Source organism: Lissotriton vulgaris, unplaced genomic scaffold, assembly GCF_964263255.1.
Source record: "Lissotriton vulgaris unplaced genomic scaffold, aLisVul1.2 SCAFFOLD_4794, whole genome shotgun sequence".
NCBI classification, from domain to species: domain Eukaryota; kingdom Metazoa; phylum Chordata; class Amphibia; order Caudata; family Salamandridae; genus Lissotriton; species Lissotriton vulgaris.
In genome coordinates, this window is record NW_028245255.1 from 122,205 (window position 1) to 145,124 (window position 22,920).

The 22,920-nt window shown below is 42.2% G+C and overlaps 1 protein-coding gene across 1 annotated transcript in view; it reads left to right on the plus strand.

Moving 5' to 3' along the window:
* The window catches only part of LOC147666493 (C-type lectin lectoxin-Lio3-like), a 53,289-nt gene extending 33,112 nt beyond the window's left edge, over window positions 1-20,177 (plus strand). The window contains exons 4-5 of the mRNA XM_086949042.1: window positions 9,377-9,611; window positions 19,422-20,177. Coding sequence (XP_086805168.1) covers window positions 9,404-9,611; window positions 19,422-19,810 — 597 coding nt within the window. The 5' untranslated portion in view covers window positions 9,377-9,403 and the 3' untranslated portion in view covers window positions 19,811-20,177. The remainder of the gene's footprint in view (window positions 1-9,376; window positions 9,612-19,421) is intronic.
* Window positions 20,178-22,920: the final 2,743 nt, after the last annotated feature.

Below are 22,920 nucleotides of genomic sequence, written 5' to 3' on the forward strand. Positions count from 1 at the left end.
TCAAAAACAAGCTCCCACTTTGTGAGTTTGGTTTTGAAAAGCAAAAAATGTTAAAAGGTTAAATGACAGCCGTCAAGATCAATGCCGGCTATCCACAAATCTTTTTGTATCCTGAAGGGAATCACCATGACTGTGGTTCCATTCAAGTTATGTAGATGACTGCATCATAGTTGGTCACCTCTAAATTTGACAGATAGTAATTGTAAGAAATTGGGTTATTAGTTGCAAGTCACAAGTAACGGGTCTTCAAATCGGAGGGGGACCCCACATCAATTTAGGCAGGTCGATGGGGAAAGCAACAATCAAACACGGGAAGGGGACCTGCCCACAGTAATTTTAGTAAATGGCCTTAGAGAGGTCCTTTATATTATAGAAAATGCCCTGAACCCAAGCAAATCATATAACAATTGGATATTATCAAAATTTATTTTTTTATTTATGAATTCATTTTCATTATGTATGGATATAAATAGTTTAGCATCATGATAAATAAATAAGCACCTTAGTAACAATTAAACAGTGGTTCTGACTCCATACTTGCATACCGTTAACACTCATACAAAAAACATTCACACATCATACATCATAAAACACTAGGCAGAGATGATTTTAGATGGCAAGGGGACCGATGATCAGATGTCCGGGTTGGTTCAGTGGGTTCCTAAATAGGAACAGACGCCAACGCGCGTTTCGGTGTGTGGCCCCGTCCGGGGCAACACCTTCATCAGGGCAAAGTGGGGTAAAGAAGGAGGAACCACAAGTGTACAAGAATTCTTGGGGGATATCTGTGATAGATGGGATCCTGTCCCCAAATATGCGTGGCGGAATCCACCCCAAGGGGGGTGACGCAAGGATAGATAAAAATGGATCCCTTCAGATCGAGGGGGAAATACCATAGATGACTTTAGATAAATGCTGACATCGTCTGCTACTGGTGCGCAATAAATAAACCTTTTAAATGATGGAGTAAATGCCACGGTCGGGTTCTGATCAGTGCTGGGGCCGCCGGCTGGGGGTGTATGTTTAGGCTAATCAAGGAAGATGTCCTTGGTTGATGAGTTAGTTCTACCGTCAGGGTATTTTCAGGCTTTGTAAGGTCCCTCCTGGATAGAATCTGGCGCATTAGCAGGGGGCAATCTCCAGTCGGCGGTCCGGATAGCACGCACGAGGACAGGCCCCAGCACTGATCAGAACCCGACCGTGGCACCCCACTTTGCCCTGATGAAGGTGTTGCCCCGGACGGGGCCACACACCGAAACGCGCGTTGGCGTCTGTTCCTATTTAGGAACCCACTGAACCAACCCGGACATCTGATCATCGGTCCCCTTGCCATCTAAAATCATCTCTGCCTAGTGTTTTATGATGTATGATGTGTGAATGTTTTTTGTATGAGTGTTAACGGTATGCAAGTATGGAGTCAGAACCACTGTTTAATTGTTACTAAGGTGCTTATTTATTTATCATGATGCTAAACTATTTATATCCATACATAATGAAAATGAATTCATAAATAAAAAAATAAATTTTGATAATATCCAATTGTTATATGATTTGCTTGGGTTCAGGGCATTTTCTATAATATAAAGGACCTCTCTAAGGCCATTTACTAAAATTACTGTGGGCAGGTCCCCTTCCTGTGTTTGACAAGTAACGGGTCTACCATGGTCTCCTTACTGGAAACCAAGTACCAAATTTTAGCACTTCACTCTCTCAGAACAGCAAAGCAGACTAAGGCCTACTCAGGAGAGGTGGTGCGGGCTAGCAATCCCAATTCACTAGCATGTAATAACAACACTCAATACATGATAGTCCACTCAGTGCTTTTTCTTTTATAAAGGAACAGTACATTTATTACTTACACACTACTAAACACTACATTTTAAATTTCAAATATGTATATCTGGTAGATGGAAATACCTTTGGTGACACCACTATATCAATTTCACCCCTAGTGAGTGTTGAACCCCATAATCAGAATACCTCCCCCCCAACCTACACTCGATCTAACATCACGGAATAAGGAATTGTCATATTCATAAGACAGGCCAATTGGCTGAGTCAAGGCATTACCACATCAATATATATAAGACGGGATTATAGGCTTTGTCAAGGAATCAGTACACCAATATATATAAGGCAGACGTATTACTTTTGTCAAGGAGTCACATTACTAAACCAGTAACCACATGTAAGGATTCACCATTAAAACCAATTAGATAGCTAATCATATTCATGTGCATTCATTATCACTATAGTATAAGCATTGCAATGTGCATTAGTAAAATATAAATAAAGCATTTAAAATCAAAGCAACCATAGCATATGTATCAAAGCCTACCCAAAGGACCAATTCTAGAGGTCCATGCGCTCCATAGGAAAAGAGCAAAAGATCAAGCTTTTTGAGTCCTTGAAATAATAACAAACCTCTCCTTGACTTAGGATTAATTTTGTAGAAAAACTTTGAGTAACTTCTCACAACATCTGCACATAGTGGTGGGGTTGCTCCTGCGCATCTTTAGGGCACCACAAAGGGGAAAAGTAGGCATTAGGCATTTGGCCCCCCTGAACGACCTTAGGGGGCTCTTCAGTCCGAACTCCTGCATATTTTAAGAGAGGCTTTCCAAACTTAGAAGCCACAATCGTTTTTGGCTTTTGTTTTTTAGCTTGGGAACCCTGATCTCACCTTGGTCATCCACACCCATTGGGTAGTTGTTGGAGGCTCTGGTGCAAGCCACAAGGGCCACATCCCCTGCCACCCCATCAAACTTGCACTTTCAGTGCCCGGTGTGGAAGCCAGCCTCACTTCTGCGGCTCCTGTGCCACTGTGGGAGCAAGCTCTGCTTCTGTTCTGCACACTGGAGGGAGACATGCAATCTACCCTGCCTGGGCGCAGGCAGAGGGACAAAAGGATGGAGTGGTCGATCTCCCCAGACACAGGCACGGGGGCGGGCAAGCATCAGCCTAACTTCTCAGCTTTCTGGTTCTGGGTCTTCTTGGTTTCTGTTCCGGGGGAAGGAGTCCCGAAGGCATTCTTGCATCACACTCCGGTGAATGGAGCCCCCGGGCCTGAATATTGTCTTGGGGGAGTTGTCCTCATGCACACTTCCTCCCCAAGGTATTTAAATAAATAAAAATACACTGACCCATGGTTCAGAAGCAGCTGGAATAGGAGGGTTTAACTCAGATGGCCACCAGAGTGCCGGCCGAGGGGGAGTGGATGATTAAAAAACAGGACCTCAGTTGTGTCAGTAAGAATTTTAAGCAGCTATCCGTCATCCATGATGAGATATTAAGAAGACACTGCTTAAAACTAGCGAAAGCTGTCTCGTTGTGTTCTTTAAAAGAGAACACCAGTTGTGTGTCGTCAGCATACAAGACAACCTTTACCCCACATTGCTTAATGATTGGTGCAAGGGGAGTAAGATACACATTAAAAAGCGTTGGGCTCAGGGCCGAGCCCTGAGGGACTCCACACATGAGGGGGCGCGAAGCAGAGGCATGAGGCTGGAGAGTCACCTGCTGTGTACGACCCTCGAGAAATGAGCGGAACCATGCCAGGACAGTTCCCATCACTCCTAGATGTTCAAGTCTATTTAGGAGAAGCCTGTGTGACACCGTATCAAAAGCTGCAGACAAGTCCAGCAGCACCAGCATCGCGCAACTGCCCTGATCTAAAGTTTCACGGATAGTCTCTGCGATTTCAAGTAGAGCTGTCTCCGTACTGTAGCCCAATCTAAATCCTGACTGGGAGTCGTGCAGATGATAATTCGACTCCAGGAAGTCCAATAGTTGTTTCTGAACTTCCTTTTCAAGAATCTTAGCCGGCACTGGAAGAAGAGAAATTGGCCTAACATTTTTGAGCTCTGCTGGATCAGATTCCTCTTTCTTGAGAATTGGCTGGACAAATGCTTTTTGGATACACCCCAGTCTCTACCGAAGAATTTTAGATAGAGTTCAGTATAGGATTGAACCAGGGGGCTAAAAACTTGAAGAATCTGGCAGGACAGGGGTCAGACAGAGAGCCTGATTTTTTATTTTATTCAATTCCACCAGGGATGCTTCCAGGCAGAAAGGGAGAAAGACAGACTACATGCCCGAGTGAGGTGAAGTATGAGATAGCAGATCTGGTGGTCCTGAAAGTGGGAAGGAGGAATAGATAACTTGAATTTTGTTCTGAAAAAAAATGGCTACATCTTTACAGAGAGCCACTGAGGGAGGAATAGTACTCTTCAGGGCTTGTGGTTTAATAAAACCCTGGACTACCTTAAAAACGTATTTTGCGGTGTTGTCAGAAGACTTGATCTGATTGGCAACATAATTCCTAATGATCTTACGTTTAAGACTGTGGAATTTTCGCTGCGCTGTTTTATATGCGCACTTGGCCTCTGGCTCATAGTTTTTCCACCATGCACGCTCCAGCCTCTTACATAGGCTTTTCTCCTTGCGGAGTTCGGTTGTAAACCAGGGAGCCGAGGGTTTACTCCTGGTCAATTTCATGGTCTTGATTGGAGCTACTCTGTCAAGTGCTGAGACGACCCAACAGTTGAAAGTTGAGGCGTCATGGCTCGGTTCACCTATAAGCTGAGTGGGAGTATTCACCGGAGTATTACTCCCCCATTAGCGGGTTATAATACATCTTAGAAGGGTCCCTGCTAGGAGCTTAGAACCTTTACAACATACCTATCCTCCTCCCAGAACACTAAGAATTCAATAAAAGTGAACCCACCACTTTAAGATGGCTGACGCTTTTTCCAACCTGGTGCTTATTACAGGCCAACACGTACTTGCATATTGTTTTGCTGAGTTTGGTTTAAACGTAACAGCACTCTTCTCCACTCCTTTAATTAAGATATAGAGGGAGTTGATCCTTACTGGAGATTACCCACACAAGTATGGTTTTTGGTCAACATCGTCTCGATTTAGACTCTTAGTTTACCTCCATCGTGATACTACAAAATGGCCCCCACGTTCGTGACCCAATCACGTCTAGCCTCACACTCTTTTTAACCGGCATTGACCCCGCCCTCCTCCTCCACCCGGTTCCAGCGGCGAGGGGTAGGTGCGTGAAGAGCAGCTCGGGGATTCCCAAGTAAGTGAAACAGCTCCGCTTTTTTAAATCGTGGCAGTGTTTGATCGTTTACGCTAGGAGAGACTTAGGGCCAGATGTAGGTAGGCTTTTACCGGGTGGTAACGGCCGAATTCGGCCGTTACCACCCGGTAAAAGCAATTTGACATGTAGGTCCCTGTAATTTACAGACTCGGTAAATTTACCAATAGGTAAATTTACCGAGTATGTAAAATACCGAGTCGGTAACATTATGGATACCGGTAAATTGGTATGTAGGTGGGACTCTTCTGAGTCCCACAAGCAGTACAAAATCGGTATTTTACCATCAAATAATACTTGATGGTAAAATACCGTTTCAGGTGTGCATGCACATGTGTGCATGCACACCTATGCCATATGACAGGCAGACCTGCCCTTAGGGCAGGCATGCCTGCCACATGGCACCCGAGCCTCTTTTGGGGGTGCCAGAGGGTGTCAAAGTGACACCCCCTGCTCCCTTGTGGCTATCGGTATTTACCGATGTGGTAAATACCGACCGGTAAATGCCCGTTCATTCCTATGGGCTTCAAAGCCCATAGGAATGCATGGGCATCAACTGGTCGGTATTTACCGCATCGGAAATTACCGACTTTTTCCGATTCGGTAATTGCACATCTGCAATTACCTACATCTCGGTATTTTTATTTTCCGACCTCTGAAATACCGAGTCGGTATGACTCGGTATTTAAGAGGTCGGAAAATAAAAATTACCTACATCTGGCCCTTAGTGTCCGAATTGTTAACCATATTATGATTAGCGGGTCTGAGGATACCAGGTCACCTTCCGGCCGGGTATGAGTCTGACATTACCGCGCTTAACACACTAGCGGTAACAGAAATAATTTGGTTTTGCCCCCACGCAGGAAGTTAATTTTGGCATCTTATCAGCGCGTAAAGCTTGGAATCGCATACCGATCTAGAACACACTTATACCCCAGTGGTGTCGTTTTTTGCATTCACTAGCCTCCCAGCCTCTACCCTTATAAGTACCTGCTCAGTACACAGGCATAAGAGATAAAGGATAATCTCTATCGCGTTTACTTTCTTAATGATACACCGATTTCAAAATATGCTCACCGAGTCTATAACATGGGCCTTTGTAGTTAACTCCCAATAACAAGATAGATCACGCTCCTTATTTTGAGGTCTGGGCCACAACTGACGCGCACGCCTTTGCACATCTCACTGCGTGGGCTCCTTACTATAAATCAGGGTAACCATATGTACCTACTCAGTACACGGGCATAAGAGATAAAGGGTAATCTCTATCGCGTTTACTTTCTTAATGAAACACCTATTTCAAAACATGCTCAACGAGTCTATAACAAGGGCCTGTGCAGTTAACTCCTAACAACAAGATATATCACGCTCCTTACTTTGAGGTCTGGGCCACAATTTTCGCACACGCCTTTACACATCTTACTGCGTGGGCTCCTTACTATAAATCAGGGTAACCAGTAATACTTTAGCCAAACCTTCTAGCGCATAATACAGCGCTTGAAGACTGGGCCACAATTTTCGCGCACGCCTTTGCACACCTTACTGCGTGGACTCCTTACTATAAATCAGGGTAACCAGTAACATTTTAGCCGTACCTTTTAGCGCATAATACAGCGCTCCCTTAGGCAACCCTTACGATTGGAGTAAACGCTGTTGGGAAGAAACTATAAGACTACCCAGTCACTGTACTTTGTCCGCAAGGCACTAAGATCTTTCCCTATACATAGCCTTGTAGTGGAAGATCTACCTGAAGCTTTACCTGCTGGACACTGTCGTTATCTGACTGTTTATAACTTTAGGTGAGTTACTTGTGCAATGGTGTGGTGACACGCCTGATTTTTATTGGCATGCGAACCGCAAAAGGATTACAGTCACTGATGCAATTGTTTTCAATCAGTTTGTGATATGCTCTCCCTCTTTTCTTAACAGGTATTGACAGTCACAATAGAAGAAGGGTAATATAGTATTGTTCTCCCTTTACCCATTAGTGTTGTAGCCACATGAGAATACATACACCACACTTTAGGGTATTAGTGTAGACAGTTTTTTGCACCTTTAGATACTTGCTAAATAGTCATCTGGGTCCTGAAGACTCGCTTGTTAACCTTACAGTAGCGAGAAACATGTTGACCGGACTATAACAAATTCTGGAGGATAGCTGGAAACATAACTTTCCACCACTCTCCTCTAGAAAAACGTTTTTAACTAAAGCAGTGGCCCTTCTGAATAAATCATTCCCGGTACCACTAGCTTTATTTTAACTCACTACCCCACGTCTACCCTCTAATTCTGGCCCCATACCCGCACTTCATCCATACGGCTGTTGGAAAAAGATCTCCGCCAAAGAGCCCCTCTATAAGGTGTTCCCCGTTGGGTATTGCACCGCCGACCCAACGAGGAGCAGGCCCAAATGATGAAGCATGACACCTGAAAGGGTGTGTGAGGGCATTAAATCCAACAAAATGGATTCCCAGGGTTACCTTGCTGTCACCCTGCCTTAATCATTCGCATCACAGACTGTACCATTCCCCCCTCCCTCTCTCTAGGAACAGCACAGCAAGTTTTGTAAAGAAGTATTCTTCAGCTCACAACCCATAGATTCAGATGAGAGCTTCCTCCAATTTCTCCTATCCTCAAATACTGATCTAATCTGATTGTTACAGGAAACCTAAGTTAGTTTAAAAGGGATCAGCCGGTGATCTGACCAAGTTACAGGTGATGGGTCCTCTAGCTGTAGCGTGTGATCATTGGTAAAAAGTAGATCAAGCGTGTGGCCAGCCACATGAGTGGATGATGATAGCTTTTGGATCAGATTTAACCCTTTCAAGGCATCAGCCAGTTGAACAGCTAGGGGGAAGTTATCATTGTTTATATGGATATTAAAATCACAGAGGACTGTAACATTTGTGTGCCTCAGTGAGAGATCCGCGATAATGTCATAGAACTTCAGCAATTTGGAAGCCGTTGCATTTGTGGGTATACAAACCAGCAGTCCGGCCATAGAGGAGACAGTGGAGAATTTAATACAGAAGGACAAGGCCTCAATCAGCCTCGTACTTTAAATTCCCAAACCTCTCTCATAATCATGGCTAGGCCATCCCATAAGAGGTTTACTAATTGTGTTTGGAACTGCAATATCAAACTCACTGCATTGAGTTAAGTACTAAGAACTTGTTTGTTAGCCACTCCCTGTTCATATTTGTAAGTATCATAGGTTCCTATCGCAGTGTAACCACATAACTGACATCTTTCTTATGTCGATACAATGAATAGCATTAGGTTTGGTAATAATGACAAGTAGTAGTTACACCGTTTACACCAGTTTCACATCTTGCTAGGTTGTGTAGGTTTAGGTGAAGCGAAACTGCACTTTAGTGCAGATTTGGCCTATAGGTATAATAGAGAGAAAGTACTCTAGATTACCCAGTAAATCCTACTGTTGTATCTATGAATGGCCACTAATATTATAAGGCATACTCCAGGTCAGCACCAATCTGTGCAGACTCCCTCCTGCACCTGCCTTCATATACACCATTACCAGGCTCTGTAAGATGGATTCTACAGTGTGCACCATGTTCATTTGTAAGTAGCCTCATGCCCCTTACCATAGCTGCATCGCAGTGGCCTTATCTTAAAAGGTGGACACTGGTGGTAAACACAGTCAGTCCAATTACCATGAATTTATCAGGAGAGACTCAGGTGGTGAGACTCCCCCATAGTAAAGGTCCAAATACGGGATAGTTGAAGGCAAGAATTTCTGGTGAACTAAATGGGTGGAAATGATGTGCTAACGTAGTCCGGGAGTATGCAAAGGTATTTAACTCCACCACTGTGACGGAGTACCATCCCTCAAACTTAAAATCAGGCCCTCAGTCTTTAATGCTTCAGAGGTCGATACAATGTATTGCATTGAGTTGTATATTACCAACTTGTGTGTTAGCTACTCATTGTTGATATGTGGGTACCCTGCAAGACATGGGTTCACATCGCAGTGCAGCCACACAAATCACATCTTCCTGAAATCGATACAACAAGTAGCATTAGATTAGGTAATAATGACAAGTAGTAGTTACACTGTAACCAAATGGCAAAACTGCAATAGCATGTTCCACAAAAAGACGTTAGCAGTATTACATTGAGTTTTTCTTGTGTGTTTCATCACTTGGATGTAGCTAGATAGGACTTCACAGCAAATCAAATGACAAAATGTATTAAAATAATTTTTAGTATACAAGCAACAAGTTCACATATCATTTTTTCTCAATAAAGAGTAGCACTATTTCCCACATTCCACTGATGTCCAGGGGAGTGTCTACATTCTCTGAAAGGATGACTACAGAAGGCCCTGACCAATCATCAGAGATGTCTACACTGCAAGGAAGTACATCCATGCAGTCTTCAGACCATTCTCCATGGACCAGTGAGAAAACATCACCTGTCCCAGGTTCTTCTTCCCCGTCTATCTCAACACCTTCTCAACATCAGACGGCATCACCTGATACCGGTGAGTTCAGTTCCTGGACAAAATTAATAACGCTTGATCAGTAGTGCCAAGAAACTCTCTTGTTGCACAAAAGGACTGTATGTCCCTGGCATGCTTCTTGGCCTGTGCTAGCTTGCTTGTTGTGGCTCCCGTCAATGGAGAAAAGTTTCATTGATTCAAATGGGGAGCATGTCCCACGCGCTGATGAAGACAGAGTGGATTTCCCAAAGATATCTGCAGGACGCAGAAGGGAGTATTGGAGGAGTGATAGCTCCTCTTGCAAACTACATACTCACTGGCCCGGTTGCTAAGATTTGGTGACATTTTTGGGCGTCACTTTCAACACGTGACATTTCCCCGTACCACGAAGTGCATTCGTAATGTTGTACTGTGTAATATGGGCGCTATGTAGTTGTATTATAATTAAATCACAGTACACAAGAACTGAGAAATGGTTTTACTTTACCTTTTGTTTCAAGACGCTACTCAGCTACAGTTTACAACCACTGCAGTGTGTAGCAACAACCAAGGTGCACTATCGGACTTGTAGTACTGTTACCTGGTCATGTGATGAGGGTGTTCAAAAGTGTGTGAGCTAATTGTTTGTGATGAACCTCACCTGTGAATAAAGCCACAAATAATAGCCGAAACGCGTAGGGTTTGATGTCCTTCCACTTCTGAATAGCAAATACAGCCAGTGAGAGAGACAGTTGGGCTTCAGAATTCTTCTTTGCGAAGCCACCCTGTAGATATATATATATATATATATATATATATATATATATATATATATATATATTACCTACTGGCGATAGCCAGTAGGTATATATAGTTAGGATTTTTTCTCTATGGAACTTTTGAAAATTCTATGCCTAATAACTTTGGCGTTTGTGGACGGAATCGGCTGAAATTTTCAGGAAAATGGCACATTGTTTCTGAGCAGCCCCTGAAAATTTGGTGGGGTTTCGTCAAGGGGGGGCTGAGAAAAAAGGGGGGTCCCAAAACGCGTTTTTTGCATTGAGTTTTCCATAGGGCGGTTGGACTCACTTTTAGCTCGAACGGCTGAATGGATTTGCACGAAACTTGGCAAAATTGTAGGGACTGTTAGCCCGATGTGCCTTTGCTAGGTCTCAATATATGTGCTTCAGTGGATTTTGAGAAATTAACGTTTAAAACAAGATATATATCTGTAACAGCGCTCCGGGCAGCGCTCCGGTTCGCGAACTTTTCGCGTATCGGAACTTTGCGAAGCGAAGCTGATTGGCTCTCCGGTGTCTGTCAACATTCTAAACAGTCCGGAGCGGCCGCCATCTTGTCTCTCGGTAGGATCGAGAGACAAGAGGAGGCCAAAACAAAGGGGGAAATGAAGGAAAGGGGGCAAGGTAGACCCCTTCTGACCCCCTAGGATTGATGAGGGGGATATTATAGAGCCACGCCGGGCCCAAAAAAAAAAAAAAAAAAATCCGATTTTTTCGCCGTAGAGACGCGTCTTGGTACGCGAACCGGGCAGCTAACCGGGAAGCTAACCGGGAAGCTAACCGGGAAGCTAACCGGCAGTGTAACGGGAGTCTGAGGAGTAGCTGATTGGCTGTCAATATTGTAAACAGTCCGGAGCGGCCGCCATCTTGTCTCTCGGTAGGATCGAGAGACAAGAGGAGGCCAAAACAAAGGGGGAAATGAAGGAAAGAGGGCAAGGTAGACCCCTTCTGACCCCCTAGGATTGATGAGGGGGATATTATAAAGCCACGTGGGGCCAAAAAAAAAACAAACAAAAAAATCCGATTTTTTCGCCGTAGAGACGCGTCTTGGTACGCGAACTGGGCAGCTAACCGGGCAGCTACCGGGAAGCTAATCGGCAGTGTAACGGGAGTCTGAGGAGAAGCTGATTGGCTGTTATCATTGTAAACAGTCTGGAGCGGCCGCCATCTTGTCTCTCTGTGGGATCGAGAGACAAGAGGTGGAAAAAAAAAAGGTGTAAATGAATGAAAGGGGTAAGGCAGACCCCTCCTGAACCCCTAGGATTGATGAGGGGGCTATTAAAGTTCCCTGGGGGGTGAAAAAAAAAATTTGCGATTTTTCGCGGTAAAGGTGCTTCCTGGTACGTTAACCGGGCAGCTAACCGGCAGCGTAACGGGAGTCCGACATATTGTGTTTTTTGAACGTTTGTGATATGTGCACGTGTGGATTTTGTCTAATTAAGGTTAAAAAAATATATATATATCTTTAAGCGTGTTTACGCTTACGTTTTGGGTTTGGTTTGCGCTGCAGAGACGATACGTCACGGTTATGCGATGCATCATGAGGCGTCTCACGGGCTACGTGATACGTCACTTAATAAAGAATATATTTTACAGCTATAGATATTAGCTTTTAAAAAACCAATGAAATTCACAGAAAAAACCATAGGTTATAGACCATATATAGTTAGGAATTTGCATTTACAAAACCTTGAAAATTCACTGAAAAAACCATAGGTTATAGACCATATATAGTTAGGGATTAGCATTTAAAAAACCTTATTTTATTTGCACAAAACCATTGAAATTCCATATATAGTTAGTTGCACTAACTATATATCGCGGACCCGCAATCCACTGCTAATGATGTCACATATTACATCATTCATGACATGGTCAGTTACATCACTGATGACATCACTGATGACATCTCAAATGACATCACTGATGACATCACTGATGACAACACCCAGTGACTGTATGTTTCTGTAAAGTTAAAATATGTCTTACATATTGAAGAATGAGTGGATGTATAAGTGTCTGGATGAAGGATTTAGTAGGTGCATGACTGACTGTATGAGAGAATGATTAAATGTGTCTCACTGAGTGCATGGGTTAGTGATTAAAGTGTCTTAATTTGGCAATCAATATTTATGTTCTTCTGTAAACTGCTGCATGTTTAAATCAGTAGCTATATCAGTAACTATATGGGTTATTGAATGGTTGCCCAAGTATTTGTATGGGAGACTGAGTGTGTGTGTGGGTGGCTGGGAGGTGTATAACTCTGTGCATAGATGTGTGAGCGGTTGATTCCCTAGGTGTATGGGTTCAAAAGTGCATGTAGAAACAGCTGTATGGACAGTTGACTGTGTGCATGAGTATATTGGTGAGTGAATGGATATCTCAGTTCTACATGTCAAAGTAAGTACATATGTAAAACACACTCCATGTGAGAGTTGACATATATAAATAACTGAACATAAGAGTCAGTGAATGTGAGAGTGGCTGTATGAATCATTGTGAACTTGTATCAAGGATTGTATAAGAGAGTAAATATGTGTTAGTATATGTTTGAATAAGTAAGGTGTGTATAACTGTATAGTTAAGGAAATGGAGATGTGATTGATTCTTTGCATGACTGAATAGGTGTGTGAGTAACTCCATGGATGTGTGACAGTCTGTGAGTGCCTGTTTACACTGAGTGTATCAAAGGTTATATTAGAGTCTGAAGATGTATTATCACATAAATGATATCATCAGTGATGTAATCAGTAATATCAAATGAGATGTCAGTGATGTCATCAGTGATGTCATTTGAGATGTCATCAGTGATGTCATCAGTGATGTCATTTGAGATGTCATCAGTGATGTCATCAGTGATGTCACTGACCATGTCATGAATGATGTAATATGTGACATCATTAGCAGTGGATTGCGGGTCCGCGATATATAGTTAGTGCAACTAACTATATATGGAATTTCAATGGTTTTGTGCAAATAAAATAAGGTTTTTTAAATGCTAATCCCTAACTATATATGGTCTATAACCTATGGTTTTTTCAGTGAATTTTCAAGGTTTTGTAAATGCAAATTCCTAACTATATATGGTCTATAACCTATGGTTTTTTCTGTGAATATATATATATATATATATATATATATATATATATATATATATATATATATATATATATATATATATATATATATATATATATATATATATATATATATATATATATATATATAAAGTTATTGTAAGCAATTTAATGTTATTGAATATTAATTCTTATGTGGTTTTATTTTAATAATTTCCTCTGATTATTTTCTATGGGAGGGTGTTGCAGTGCCCATGGCTGGTCACGTGTGGTGCTGGACACATTATTGTTAACTTAGACTGGGGTTTTGTGAATAAGCAAATATTGGTGAACTTACACAAAGGTGTAAACTACTCACAATATGAGTTTACTTCTTTCCTTTTTCTTAATAAATGTATTGGGTACCATCATGGCAAAAATGTAGAGACCAGGGTCATGTGACTGTATAGTGTTATTGTGAACTGGTAATCATTTTAGTGTTGCATATGGTATCAGAAGTGGGATATGTAGATAATGGGTTATGGAGCATAATGATTGTTAGGAGTAACTAGATATTTTATTATTGGTTTAATTTCCTTTTGAAGAGTGCCTGTATAGCCATTTGAATGCAAAAAAAGCCAACCCAGTAGTGCCAACAAATCACGCATGCCTATGCCTGATATATTTCACTGACAAAAAGGCTGTAGGAGGTTTCCCAAATGTCAGTCCCAAACACTGGCATAATGCAACCCAGTCATGGCCCTTGGAACCGGCCATCACTTGGAGAACTGCGAAGCAGTCATACAACCTCACAGTGCAGCCCACATGAAAGGATGGGGCTTCCTTTACCACTGGGTAGCAAAGGTAAACCTTACGCCCAGCAAACCCATATGAAAGAATGAAGAAATAAACTTCTTTCAGGCCAGATGAAATATAAAGTTTAGGTGAATCAAAAGTGTGTGCAACATATTTTGGGCTATCCACACCCAACTATATTTAGAAGCAAGAGATATTCAGATGCATTGTGTTAAATTCTCATTTTGGAAAGATTATACTGAATTCCTTTCAGTCAAAATCCTTTATTCAGCTAATGCCATAAAAGTACAGTTCATCAATTCAAAAAGCATGCAGTAAAAAACAGAGATGATTCATATACATACCAAATTGAACCCTCTATAATTACAGCATTTACATTTAAAAATCTGATTACTATAAAGAAAAATCAAATTATGAACAAAAGGAAGAAGTGGAAAAACATTGTAATCATTCATCCGGTATATATACAAAAGAGGTGCATTCATAACAGTATTTATTTATTTATTTATTTATAACATTTATAAAGTGCTCTATCACCTAACAGGCATCCTGGAGCTGGACCTTTCAGTGTATGGTCAGAGAGACGCACAGGTAACCGCAGTTAGTCACTCAGGAAGAGCCACGTTTTTAGTATCTTCCTCAAAGGAAGAAGATCCTCCATTTGCCTCAGCTCCCATGGAAGTTTATTTTATAATCTCGCAGCCGAGGTGCTGAACGCCCTACCTCCAAATTATGCTTTCTTTAATCTTGGCACCTTCACCAGTCTCGCAGAGGAAGAGCGGGGGCTCCTCCTCGGAACATACCAAGCAAATTTCTTCCTCTTTAGCTTCGGCTCAAAGCTGTGCAAGGCCTTGAACACCAAGCAAAGGGATTTAAACTGGACTCTCTGATGTATCGGAAACCAGTGCAGCTCTCGCAGTGCAGTGGAAGTAGAGGAACATCTTGTTTTCCACAAGGCTAGTTTTGCTGCTAATGCTTGGATTCTTTGGAGTCTTTCCATTAAATATCTAGGGGATTCCCGCAGTAGAGCATTACAATAGTCAAGTCTGCTTCCAATTGTACATTGTACTATCAACGCTCTAGCATGTGCAGGTAGAAGCCGAGGATTTTGCGAAGGGCTCTAATAATCGCAAAACAACTCCCCATAGTTTTATTAACCTGTGATTCGAGCGTCAATTTAATATTAAACATCACACCCAAGTTTCGGACCTTCTCAACTGGTACCAGTGGACTGGCTGTCGCTAGTGGCCAGAAGTTAGGGGGGAGCACCACTGGAGCCTACCCCACTGGACAGCAGAGAATCTTGTTTTTTTTCAGAATTAAATTGTAGTGATTTCTTCCTCAGCCATTGAGCAGTGTCTTGAAGGCATTCATGAAACACGGCAAGGCAGTACTATGATTAATCCTGTGAAGCATACTGTCTTTTTCCTTATTAGTAATGCCCACCAGATAAAACTGCACAGCAAGTTGAATACAACTCTAGATGCTGTAAAAAATGCAATCCTAATTTATAGGACCTGATAGATAAGATACATTTTTATTGCACAGTTACTTAAAATAATTGCATTTGTTACAAATAAGTTCATAAAAACTATTTTTCCATTAAGTAAAAAGCATATATCAATGTATACTCCTACCACTCTTAAAAAAAATATTTTTTAAATATTGATTTATGACCCTTTTTTACGATTTTTTCTATTTATTTTTTATAAAAGTTTTCTTCACACAGAATTGGGCGCAGAGATTACGTTCTGGGTAGGTTATGAAGCTTACAAAACAACATAAATTGTGCCGTAGCCTGAGATGACATATTGTAGCATCAACAACATGGCAAAAAAGGAAACCAGAATCCTTGGTGGTAGAAAGCTACAAGAAAGTGCACAGTGCATAATCTAAAAAAGGTGAGATAAAATCTGCATTTGTTATTAGCTATCCACCCTAAATACGGCTCAAGCCCTGCTATAGTTGGAATCTTGAAATACCTGATAATATATACATTTCTTGTGCAAAAGCTCCCCGAAGTTCACATATATGCCTGAAAAACACATTTTTAACATTGGTTTTGGAGTTATCAATTGTTCTTGGGAGCAAAATAAAATGAAATCCAATTTCAATAAAAACATGTTTGACATAGGATAACCAAGAGATCTTATCCATGTAATCCAAAGTAAATCAGCTATCAAGTATCAAAGGTGAGAATTATGTCCCGCCGGTGCACCAGATTTTTAGCCAAAGAAGTAGGGGTGCAATTCTAACAGAGTCTTTGATGTAGGGTAAACCAAACTCTGAGTGAACAGTGTGGCTAGCAGTACTATTTGAGACTGATAGCAGCCAATAGAAAAATATATTTTTTTTTACTTTTGAAAGTTCCCTGGATTGGTAGAGCCCCATAATCCCACCCCATAAGTACCACCGGAGAGACATTTGCTTCTATAAAGCTGGATAATCTCTTAATGAGGCTTGTGAATCAGTATTTATGTGAACCTAAATATTGCTTTGGAAGCCAGAAAACATTTCTGAGCTCTTCAATTTAAAAGGTCACCCCACTTTAGGTTGGAGTTCTATATAATACCTAATAATTTGAATATTTGACCTTGGAAACTGTGGTCCCAGCTATGAAGTAATTTTGTGATTTTTCATTTTTAGGGCTGCTGATCATAACCTAAGATTTCTATTGGCTCACTTTTAAACTGATACTATTCATAAAACTAATAAAAGAACCCCGTAAAATGTGGAGTCCATTTGCCATCCAGGCAATGAGGACAGCATCACCCGCATATATAAGTATTGCGAGGGGACGGTTCTCTCTCTTGGGCAAATCCTTCTCTCTTTAATTTAGCTTACTGTCCAGTGTATTGATGTAAATTTAAAATAAAAAATAAATCCCTGCCTAACACCTCAATTAGACCTGATAAAAAAGGGACCTTACTCATCTTGGCCTAAGCGTACTATCACAACCATCACCCAATGCAGGCGTTTAAGTAAATCCAGCAAGGGGGTGTCAATTTCCAATTTGCCCATCAAATCCAATAGCTTCTCCATATTCACTATGTCAAAGGCACAGGAGAGGTCCATAAAGGTACTCTGTAAGGAACCAGTCCTGGGTCTGACATATTTCCCAATTTATAAAAAAAAAGGTTATTATGTTTACTTGCACCTCAGTGTCCCGGTTCCACCCACTATCTCTGAAGTATCCATGGTCTTCTTAGATGATACTCACCCACACTGAGACTCTTGATTTAAATGTTTCCTCCTGTCTTTTGTCCCACAGGTATCCTGGGATTGAAATTGCCTGCCTCTTTGTACAATGTATCTCCCTAGCTTTATCCTAACTGTATCCTCCCCCCACAAAGTCCCTTGTTTACCTCCTCTCTAGCCTGTAAAGCGATCTGATACCCTCACGGGTCTGGTTCGCGCTCTATAAAACTCTAAAGAAATAAATAAAATGTTCTGCCCAGTCCTCAAGAAGAATAACCCTTCGTTGTAATTTAGAGATTTCATCCAGTAAGGATATGGAGTGACACGAAGTAGGTTGGTTCCTATCACCCTTTATAAGAATTGGGAGTATTATGGATTACCTCCTTGGTTTTGGCAAGTCACCCTTTATTGCAGCTCGAAGCAAATTGGTAAATAACAATGCCCAGAAAGGGAGGGCTTTAGAAATAGGATTCTTAGTTGGCTGAGGTATGCACCCAGGCCAAGCAGGAACCACCACTCGAGTCAGAGTAATTTAGATACACAATAAAATAACCTATGCTCACCCTCTGGTAGCTTGGCACAGAGCAGTCAGTTTTGCATACAAAGGCAATGTGTAAATTATTTGTGCAACAAACACATACAGTAGAACATTGAGTGCACCACAAAAATACTCCACATGGGTTTAGAAAAACAGAGCATATTTATCTAAACAAAATGAGACCAAAATAACAAAATTTCAATCAGTAGAAGTCCAGATATTAATTTTTAAAGGTTAAATCAAAAATAGTCCTCTGAAATCACTAACAGTCAAAAGGTTACTTGAGGACACGAGGGACCGGTGCAAATCCAAAGTTCAGGCTGCCCGCATAGCACACACCCTTTAACACTGGTTAGTAGTGATAAAGTGCTCAGAGTTTTAAGGCCAACAGAATAATCAACAAAAATGAGAGGAAAAAGGCATAACATTGAAGGGAAACACCACCATAAGGATGATAGGTCTAACAGAGGTTCTGTCTAAATATGTCAACGGGGATGCCACCCCGTTCAGGGCTTCTTAAAATGGCTTTAGACAAGTCTTGGATATCAATTGTATTGCTTAGACTAGTAGCACCATCAAGGTTAAAAATTGGCGGTTCTGGAATGTCTGTCTGGTGCAAGGAATCATTCTCTGGGTCAAATGCCTTTGAAATGTGAGCCGCCCACTGTGCAGCAGAACTATGTCATTCTATCTTTGCTTTGTTGGGTTCAGTGAACTATGGCTGGTTGACAACTTCCTAGAAAGCCTTATTGTCACTAGATTGCATTGCTACTTCCATGCCTTCCCAAGCCGCCCTTCTTATATCCTACTTGTGCTGCTCCAAGACCACCTTATATGAGTTTCTAGCCATTCTAATGTGCTCTATATAATGGGGCAAGGCTTTGATTATGGATCTAAGGTGTCAGTGGGCAACCAGGCATGCAGAATTGAACCATCTATGAGTGGGAGTATCCTAATGGTATTTGTTAGATGTCAGAATACTGGAGAGCGACAAGCAGATCTCCTCAGTGCAACTCAGCACTTCCATTTGGGGCAGTATTTTCTGGGAACTATCAAACGTTCATTCATTTCCAAATGTAAGTCAGGTGAAAAATTTTGTTGGATCAATGTTGGCCCATTTCATTCATAATCCTTCATTAGGGCAAAACCTCAAGTGTGATGATGCAACTGTCTCGTTATTCCTTTGTGAGTATTAGACAAAACTAATTAGCAAGGGATGTTGATTTGCTTCTGTACTTTAGCTTGCTATGCAGAAAGGCACTGCGTGCAGTTTCACGGGTCAACCAGACTGATTGGGAGGGGCATGTATTTCAATACCCCGGTCGCCCTTTAAACCGGGTGCACTGTACCACTCAACTTTCATCTGAAATTGAATAAAGTCTGACGCTTGGCTGAGTGAATGTTTCTCTTTTGCCTATCTGGATTGTAAGTACTAGTCACTAATCAACAATCTCTCTCCTTTCAGGAAACTGCTCGTCCTGTAACCTCCATCTCGTCAGGGAGTGGATGTCGTGGAGCGAGGCGCGCAATCATTGCATTTCGACATACACCGACCTTGCCAGTATTCCTGTGGCCGACATCCAGTGGGCGATCTCCAAGCTGCTTGTGTACCCGGACCCAGCCCCTGGGGCCTGGATCGGACTGCGCCGGAGCCGAGTCTGGGGGTACTGGTACTGGGTGGATGAAGAACCATTGGACTTCAGCTACTGGGGAAAAGGAGAGCCGAGTAACCCACCCTCGGAAAGATGTGGGATGGTCTCCAGAGCACCAGGAAAGAACTTCACCTGGGAGGATGAATGTTGTGGAGTCAGATTACCCTTCATCTGTTACTCCAAGATGAACAATACAGTGTAATAAGTTGTTAAGCAACAATGGAGTACATTTCATTGATCGTAATAGTTTTAGGAGTGTCAGTGGTAATCTTATTGTGGTTTCCTTTCGCATTATTGAGGGTTGGATACACACTTTTCACAGAAAAATAAAATTTGGCTTCCCTTAAAATGCTTGTTTTAACTTCTACTCCATTGTCCCATCACTTACTGTTGTGTGTCAACTTCCTTGGAAGCACCTTAATAACTGCTGCCGTTGCTGATACTTTTAGCAAATCCTTTGTAGCATCAGTGCTGCAAAAGGAAAGGTCTTTGATTTTTTCTTGGGGGAGAGGGTTTTCGGCTGCTTTCCTGTGGTATTTGTGTAGCATCAACGTAACCGTACAGGTTCAAAGGCAAGGATACACAGTCAATGTGATATTGAAGGATTGTATGTATGTATGTGGAATCTGTTTAGCACAAATCAGGCCAAAAAAGAAAGAATGGATAAAGGTGAAGGAAAATGTAACAGTTTACTTTGCCTTGAACATGTTAATACTAATTTAGAATGGAAAAACATTTTGTTTGGTAAATTTGACACAAGTTAACCTCTTCCATGCTCGTGATGGCCGGGAGCCGTCACGCGTCATGATGGGTGTGTGCGTAGGACGGCCCCCGGCAGTCCGAATCCCCGCCCACTAATGGAAACGCCCACACAGCTCGGAAATTCCCAGCACACGAAAGGGTTTAAACCATTAACAGTAGCAATATGTTTTTTTTCTTAAATAAAGAGCATATTCCCTTTGAAATTTGGAGAATTAAAGCAACTGACAACAACTGATAGTGATTTTCTTAGTTCCTTTTTTTAGCACTATTTAGCTCACTTTTGGGCCAATTTCTTTGGCTGGCAAAGGTTTGGCAGTCAGCACTATGGAGTAATTTACTCAGTCGCCTTGACTGCACCTCCCCCTGCCAAATTATGAAATGACCGCCAACTCAGTAGTCATTTCTTAAAGCATTGCCAGGAACCGCCATCACACTGTCAATGCTTTTTGCAGTCTGACTCATAGGGGGCTCTGTGAAGCACAACAGACCCATATGGCAAACATTTTCTTTAATATTTTTACAAAAAAATCATCAAGCAGAATTTCCTTTTTGAAAATAAAAAAAGACCATGCTCCCTTCTTTATGGGAGCCCTCTCCCATGGCAAGAGTGGCATTTTGTTGTTTTCACCTCCCCTTGCTCAAGGGTTTTCCTGGCAGTGACAGGCAGTGAAAATTGATCTCTAATTCTGCCCATCTAATTTAGGCGGGTGGTGTTAGAGGCCAACCTACGATGGCCCTTACTCTGTTAACAGGGTGTAATCAAGGCAGAGCTGAAGTAGTCTCAGCTGTGATTCAACAAAGGTTCGTCCTCATTTAAATGGGGCTGGTGGATCGCAGTCTTAGCGGTATGGGTCGCCGTTGCGATTGAGTAGCCATACCGCCAAGATATAAATCAGGTCCTAAAACCATTATTCCCTTATAGCAGGGGTCTCCAAACCGGTCCTGGTGGGCTGGATCTATGCCAGATATTTGGGATATCCCCATTGAGATACATGTAGTTATTTTAAAAATCTGGCATGGATCCGGCCCTCCAGGACCGGTTTGGAGACCCCTGCCTTATAAGGTTAAATCCTGGTGCATGGACATTATCCTATTGCCTTTCTTCCTTCTGCTGCTCTGTTTCACGACACGTTCAGTCAGGTTTATGCCTGTTCTACCTTCCTGGGATTGAGTTCAATGTTTTGATATTTTGTTGTCTCAAATGGCTTAGAGCCTGTGGCTTCAGGGAGGAGACATGGATGGCATTACTCATGGCCTGCCTGCTGCCCACTGTTTCCATTCCAGTACTGCACCTTGATGTGAGTCATTTATTATTTTATAGAAGAGGCCACTGCCTCTCGTTTTGCAGATTATGGGTTAAATCCCATTGTAACTTTGCTCCTATCCGTGCTTATACTCAACACTCGTTCCTTTTTTTCCTAACGTTTCCATGAATGGACCACTTGTGAGTTTCCCTCAGTTTCATGTGTCTTTCTGATCGGTGAGGCTTAATGAGGACTCTTCCCTGGGTTCACTTCTGCGCTGCCCGGTGCTACGTTTCTCTACCGTCGTTGGAGATTTGCTGGTACCCAGTACATGTGGTCTCTGACTCTGGGTGGGGTGGTGGAGTTTCTTGCCTTGCTGTACCAGATCGAGTTCTGGTCATTTTGTCTTCCTTTCTCGAGGCCTTGATGTTGGCCCTGCTTTGCTCACCCAAGCTCACCTGTGTTTTATAATGCTTCTGGGTATACCATATAGGTTAACTCAACCTCCAATCCTTCCAGGCGTTTTTCTAATATTATTTTCCTTGTGTTTGCTGCCTATACCTGTGTGTTATGATATGCTGGGGTGGTTGGAGGAAAATGAAATTTTGACCACACTACAGGCTGGATTTAGGTCAGGGATTTCTACTGTGGATCAAATATTCCGTCTACAGGTTTTATTTTGGAAAACAGCAAGCGTGGGGGGTAGCAGCCTTTACCTTGTCTTTGTTGACCTGCGGGCTGCTTTCGATCTTGTTCCCAGGGAAAAGCTGTGGAAAGTTTTGGCAGACTTGGGTCTCCCTCCCTACTTATTGCCTATTTTAATTAGATTACATACTGGCAACTATGCCCAAGTTAGGTGCGGGAGGCATGGAGATCTCTCAAAACGTTTTCCTGTTCTGAAGGGAGTAAGCCAGGGGTGCGTCCTGGCTCCAACGTTATTTTGTCTGTACATCAATGGTCTTGTTGACCATTTAATTGGTGTAACAGACAACGACGTCCCTAGGTTAGCGACTGGGAGAGTGCCCGCTCTGATATTTGCGAATGACACGCTGTTGTTATCCAAAACATCATCGGGCGTTCAGCGCATTGTGGATGGCTTTGCAGCATTTTGCGCCTCGCGGGGATTGGAAATAAACTTGGATAAGACCAAGTTCATGATTTTTAATCCCCCCGAAACAGACACGCCCAAACCCTATTCTCAATGGTATTCCCCTGCAAAGGGTCAAGACCTTTATCTATCTTGGTATCACCTTGACGGAGAATTTTGATTGGGGTTTCCAAATTTCGAAATCAGCTCTCAAGATAT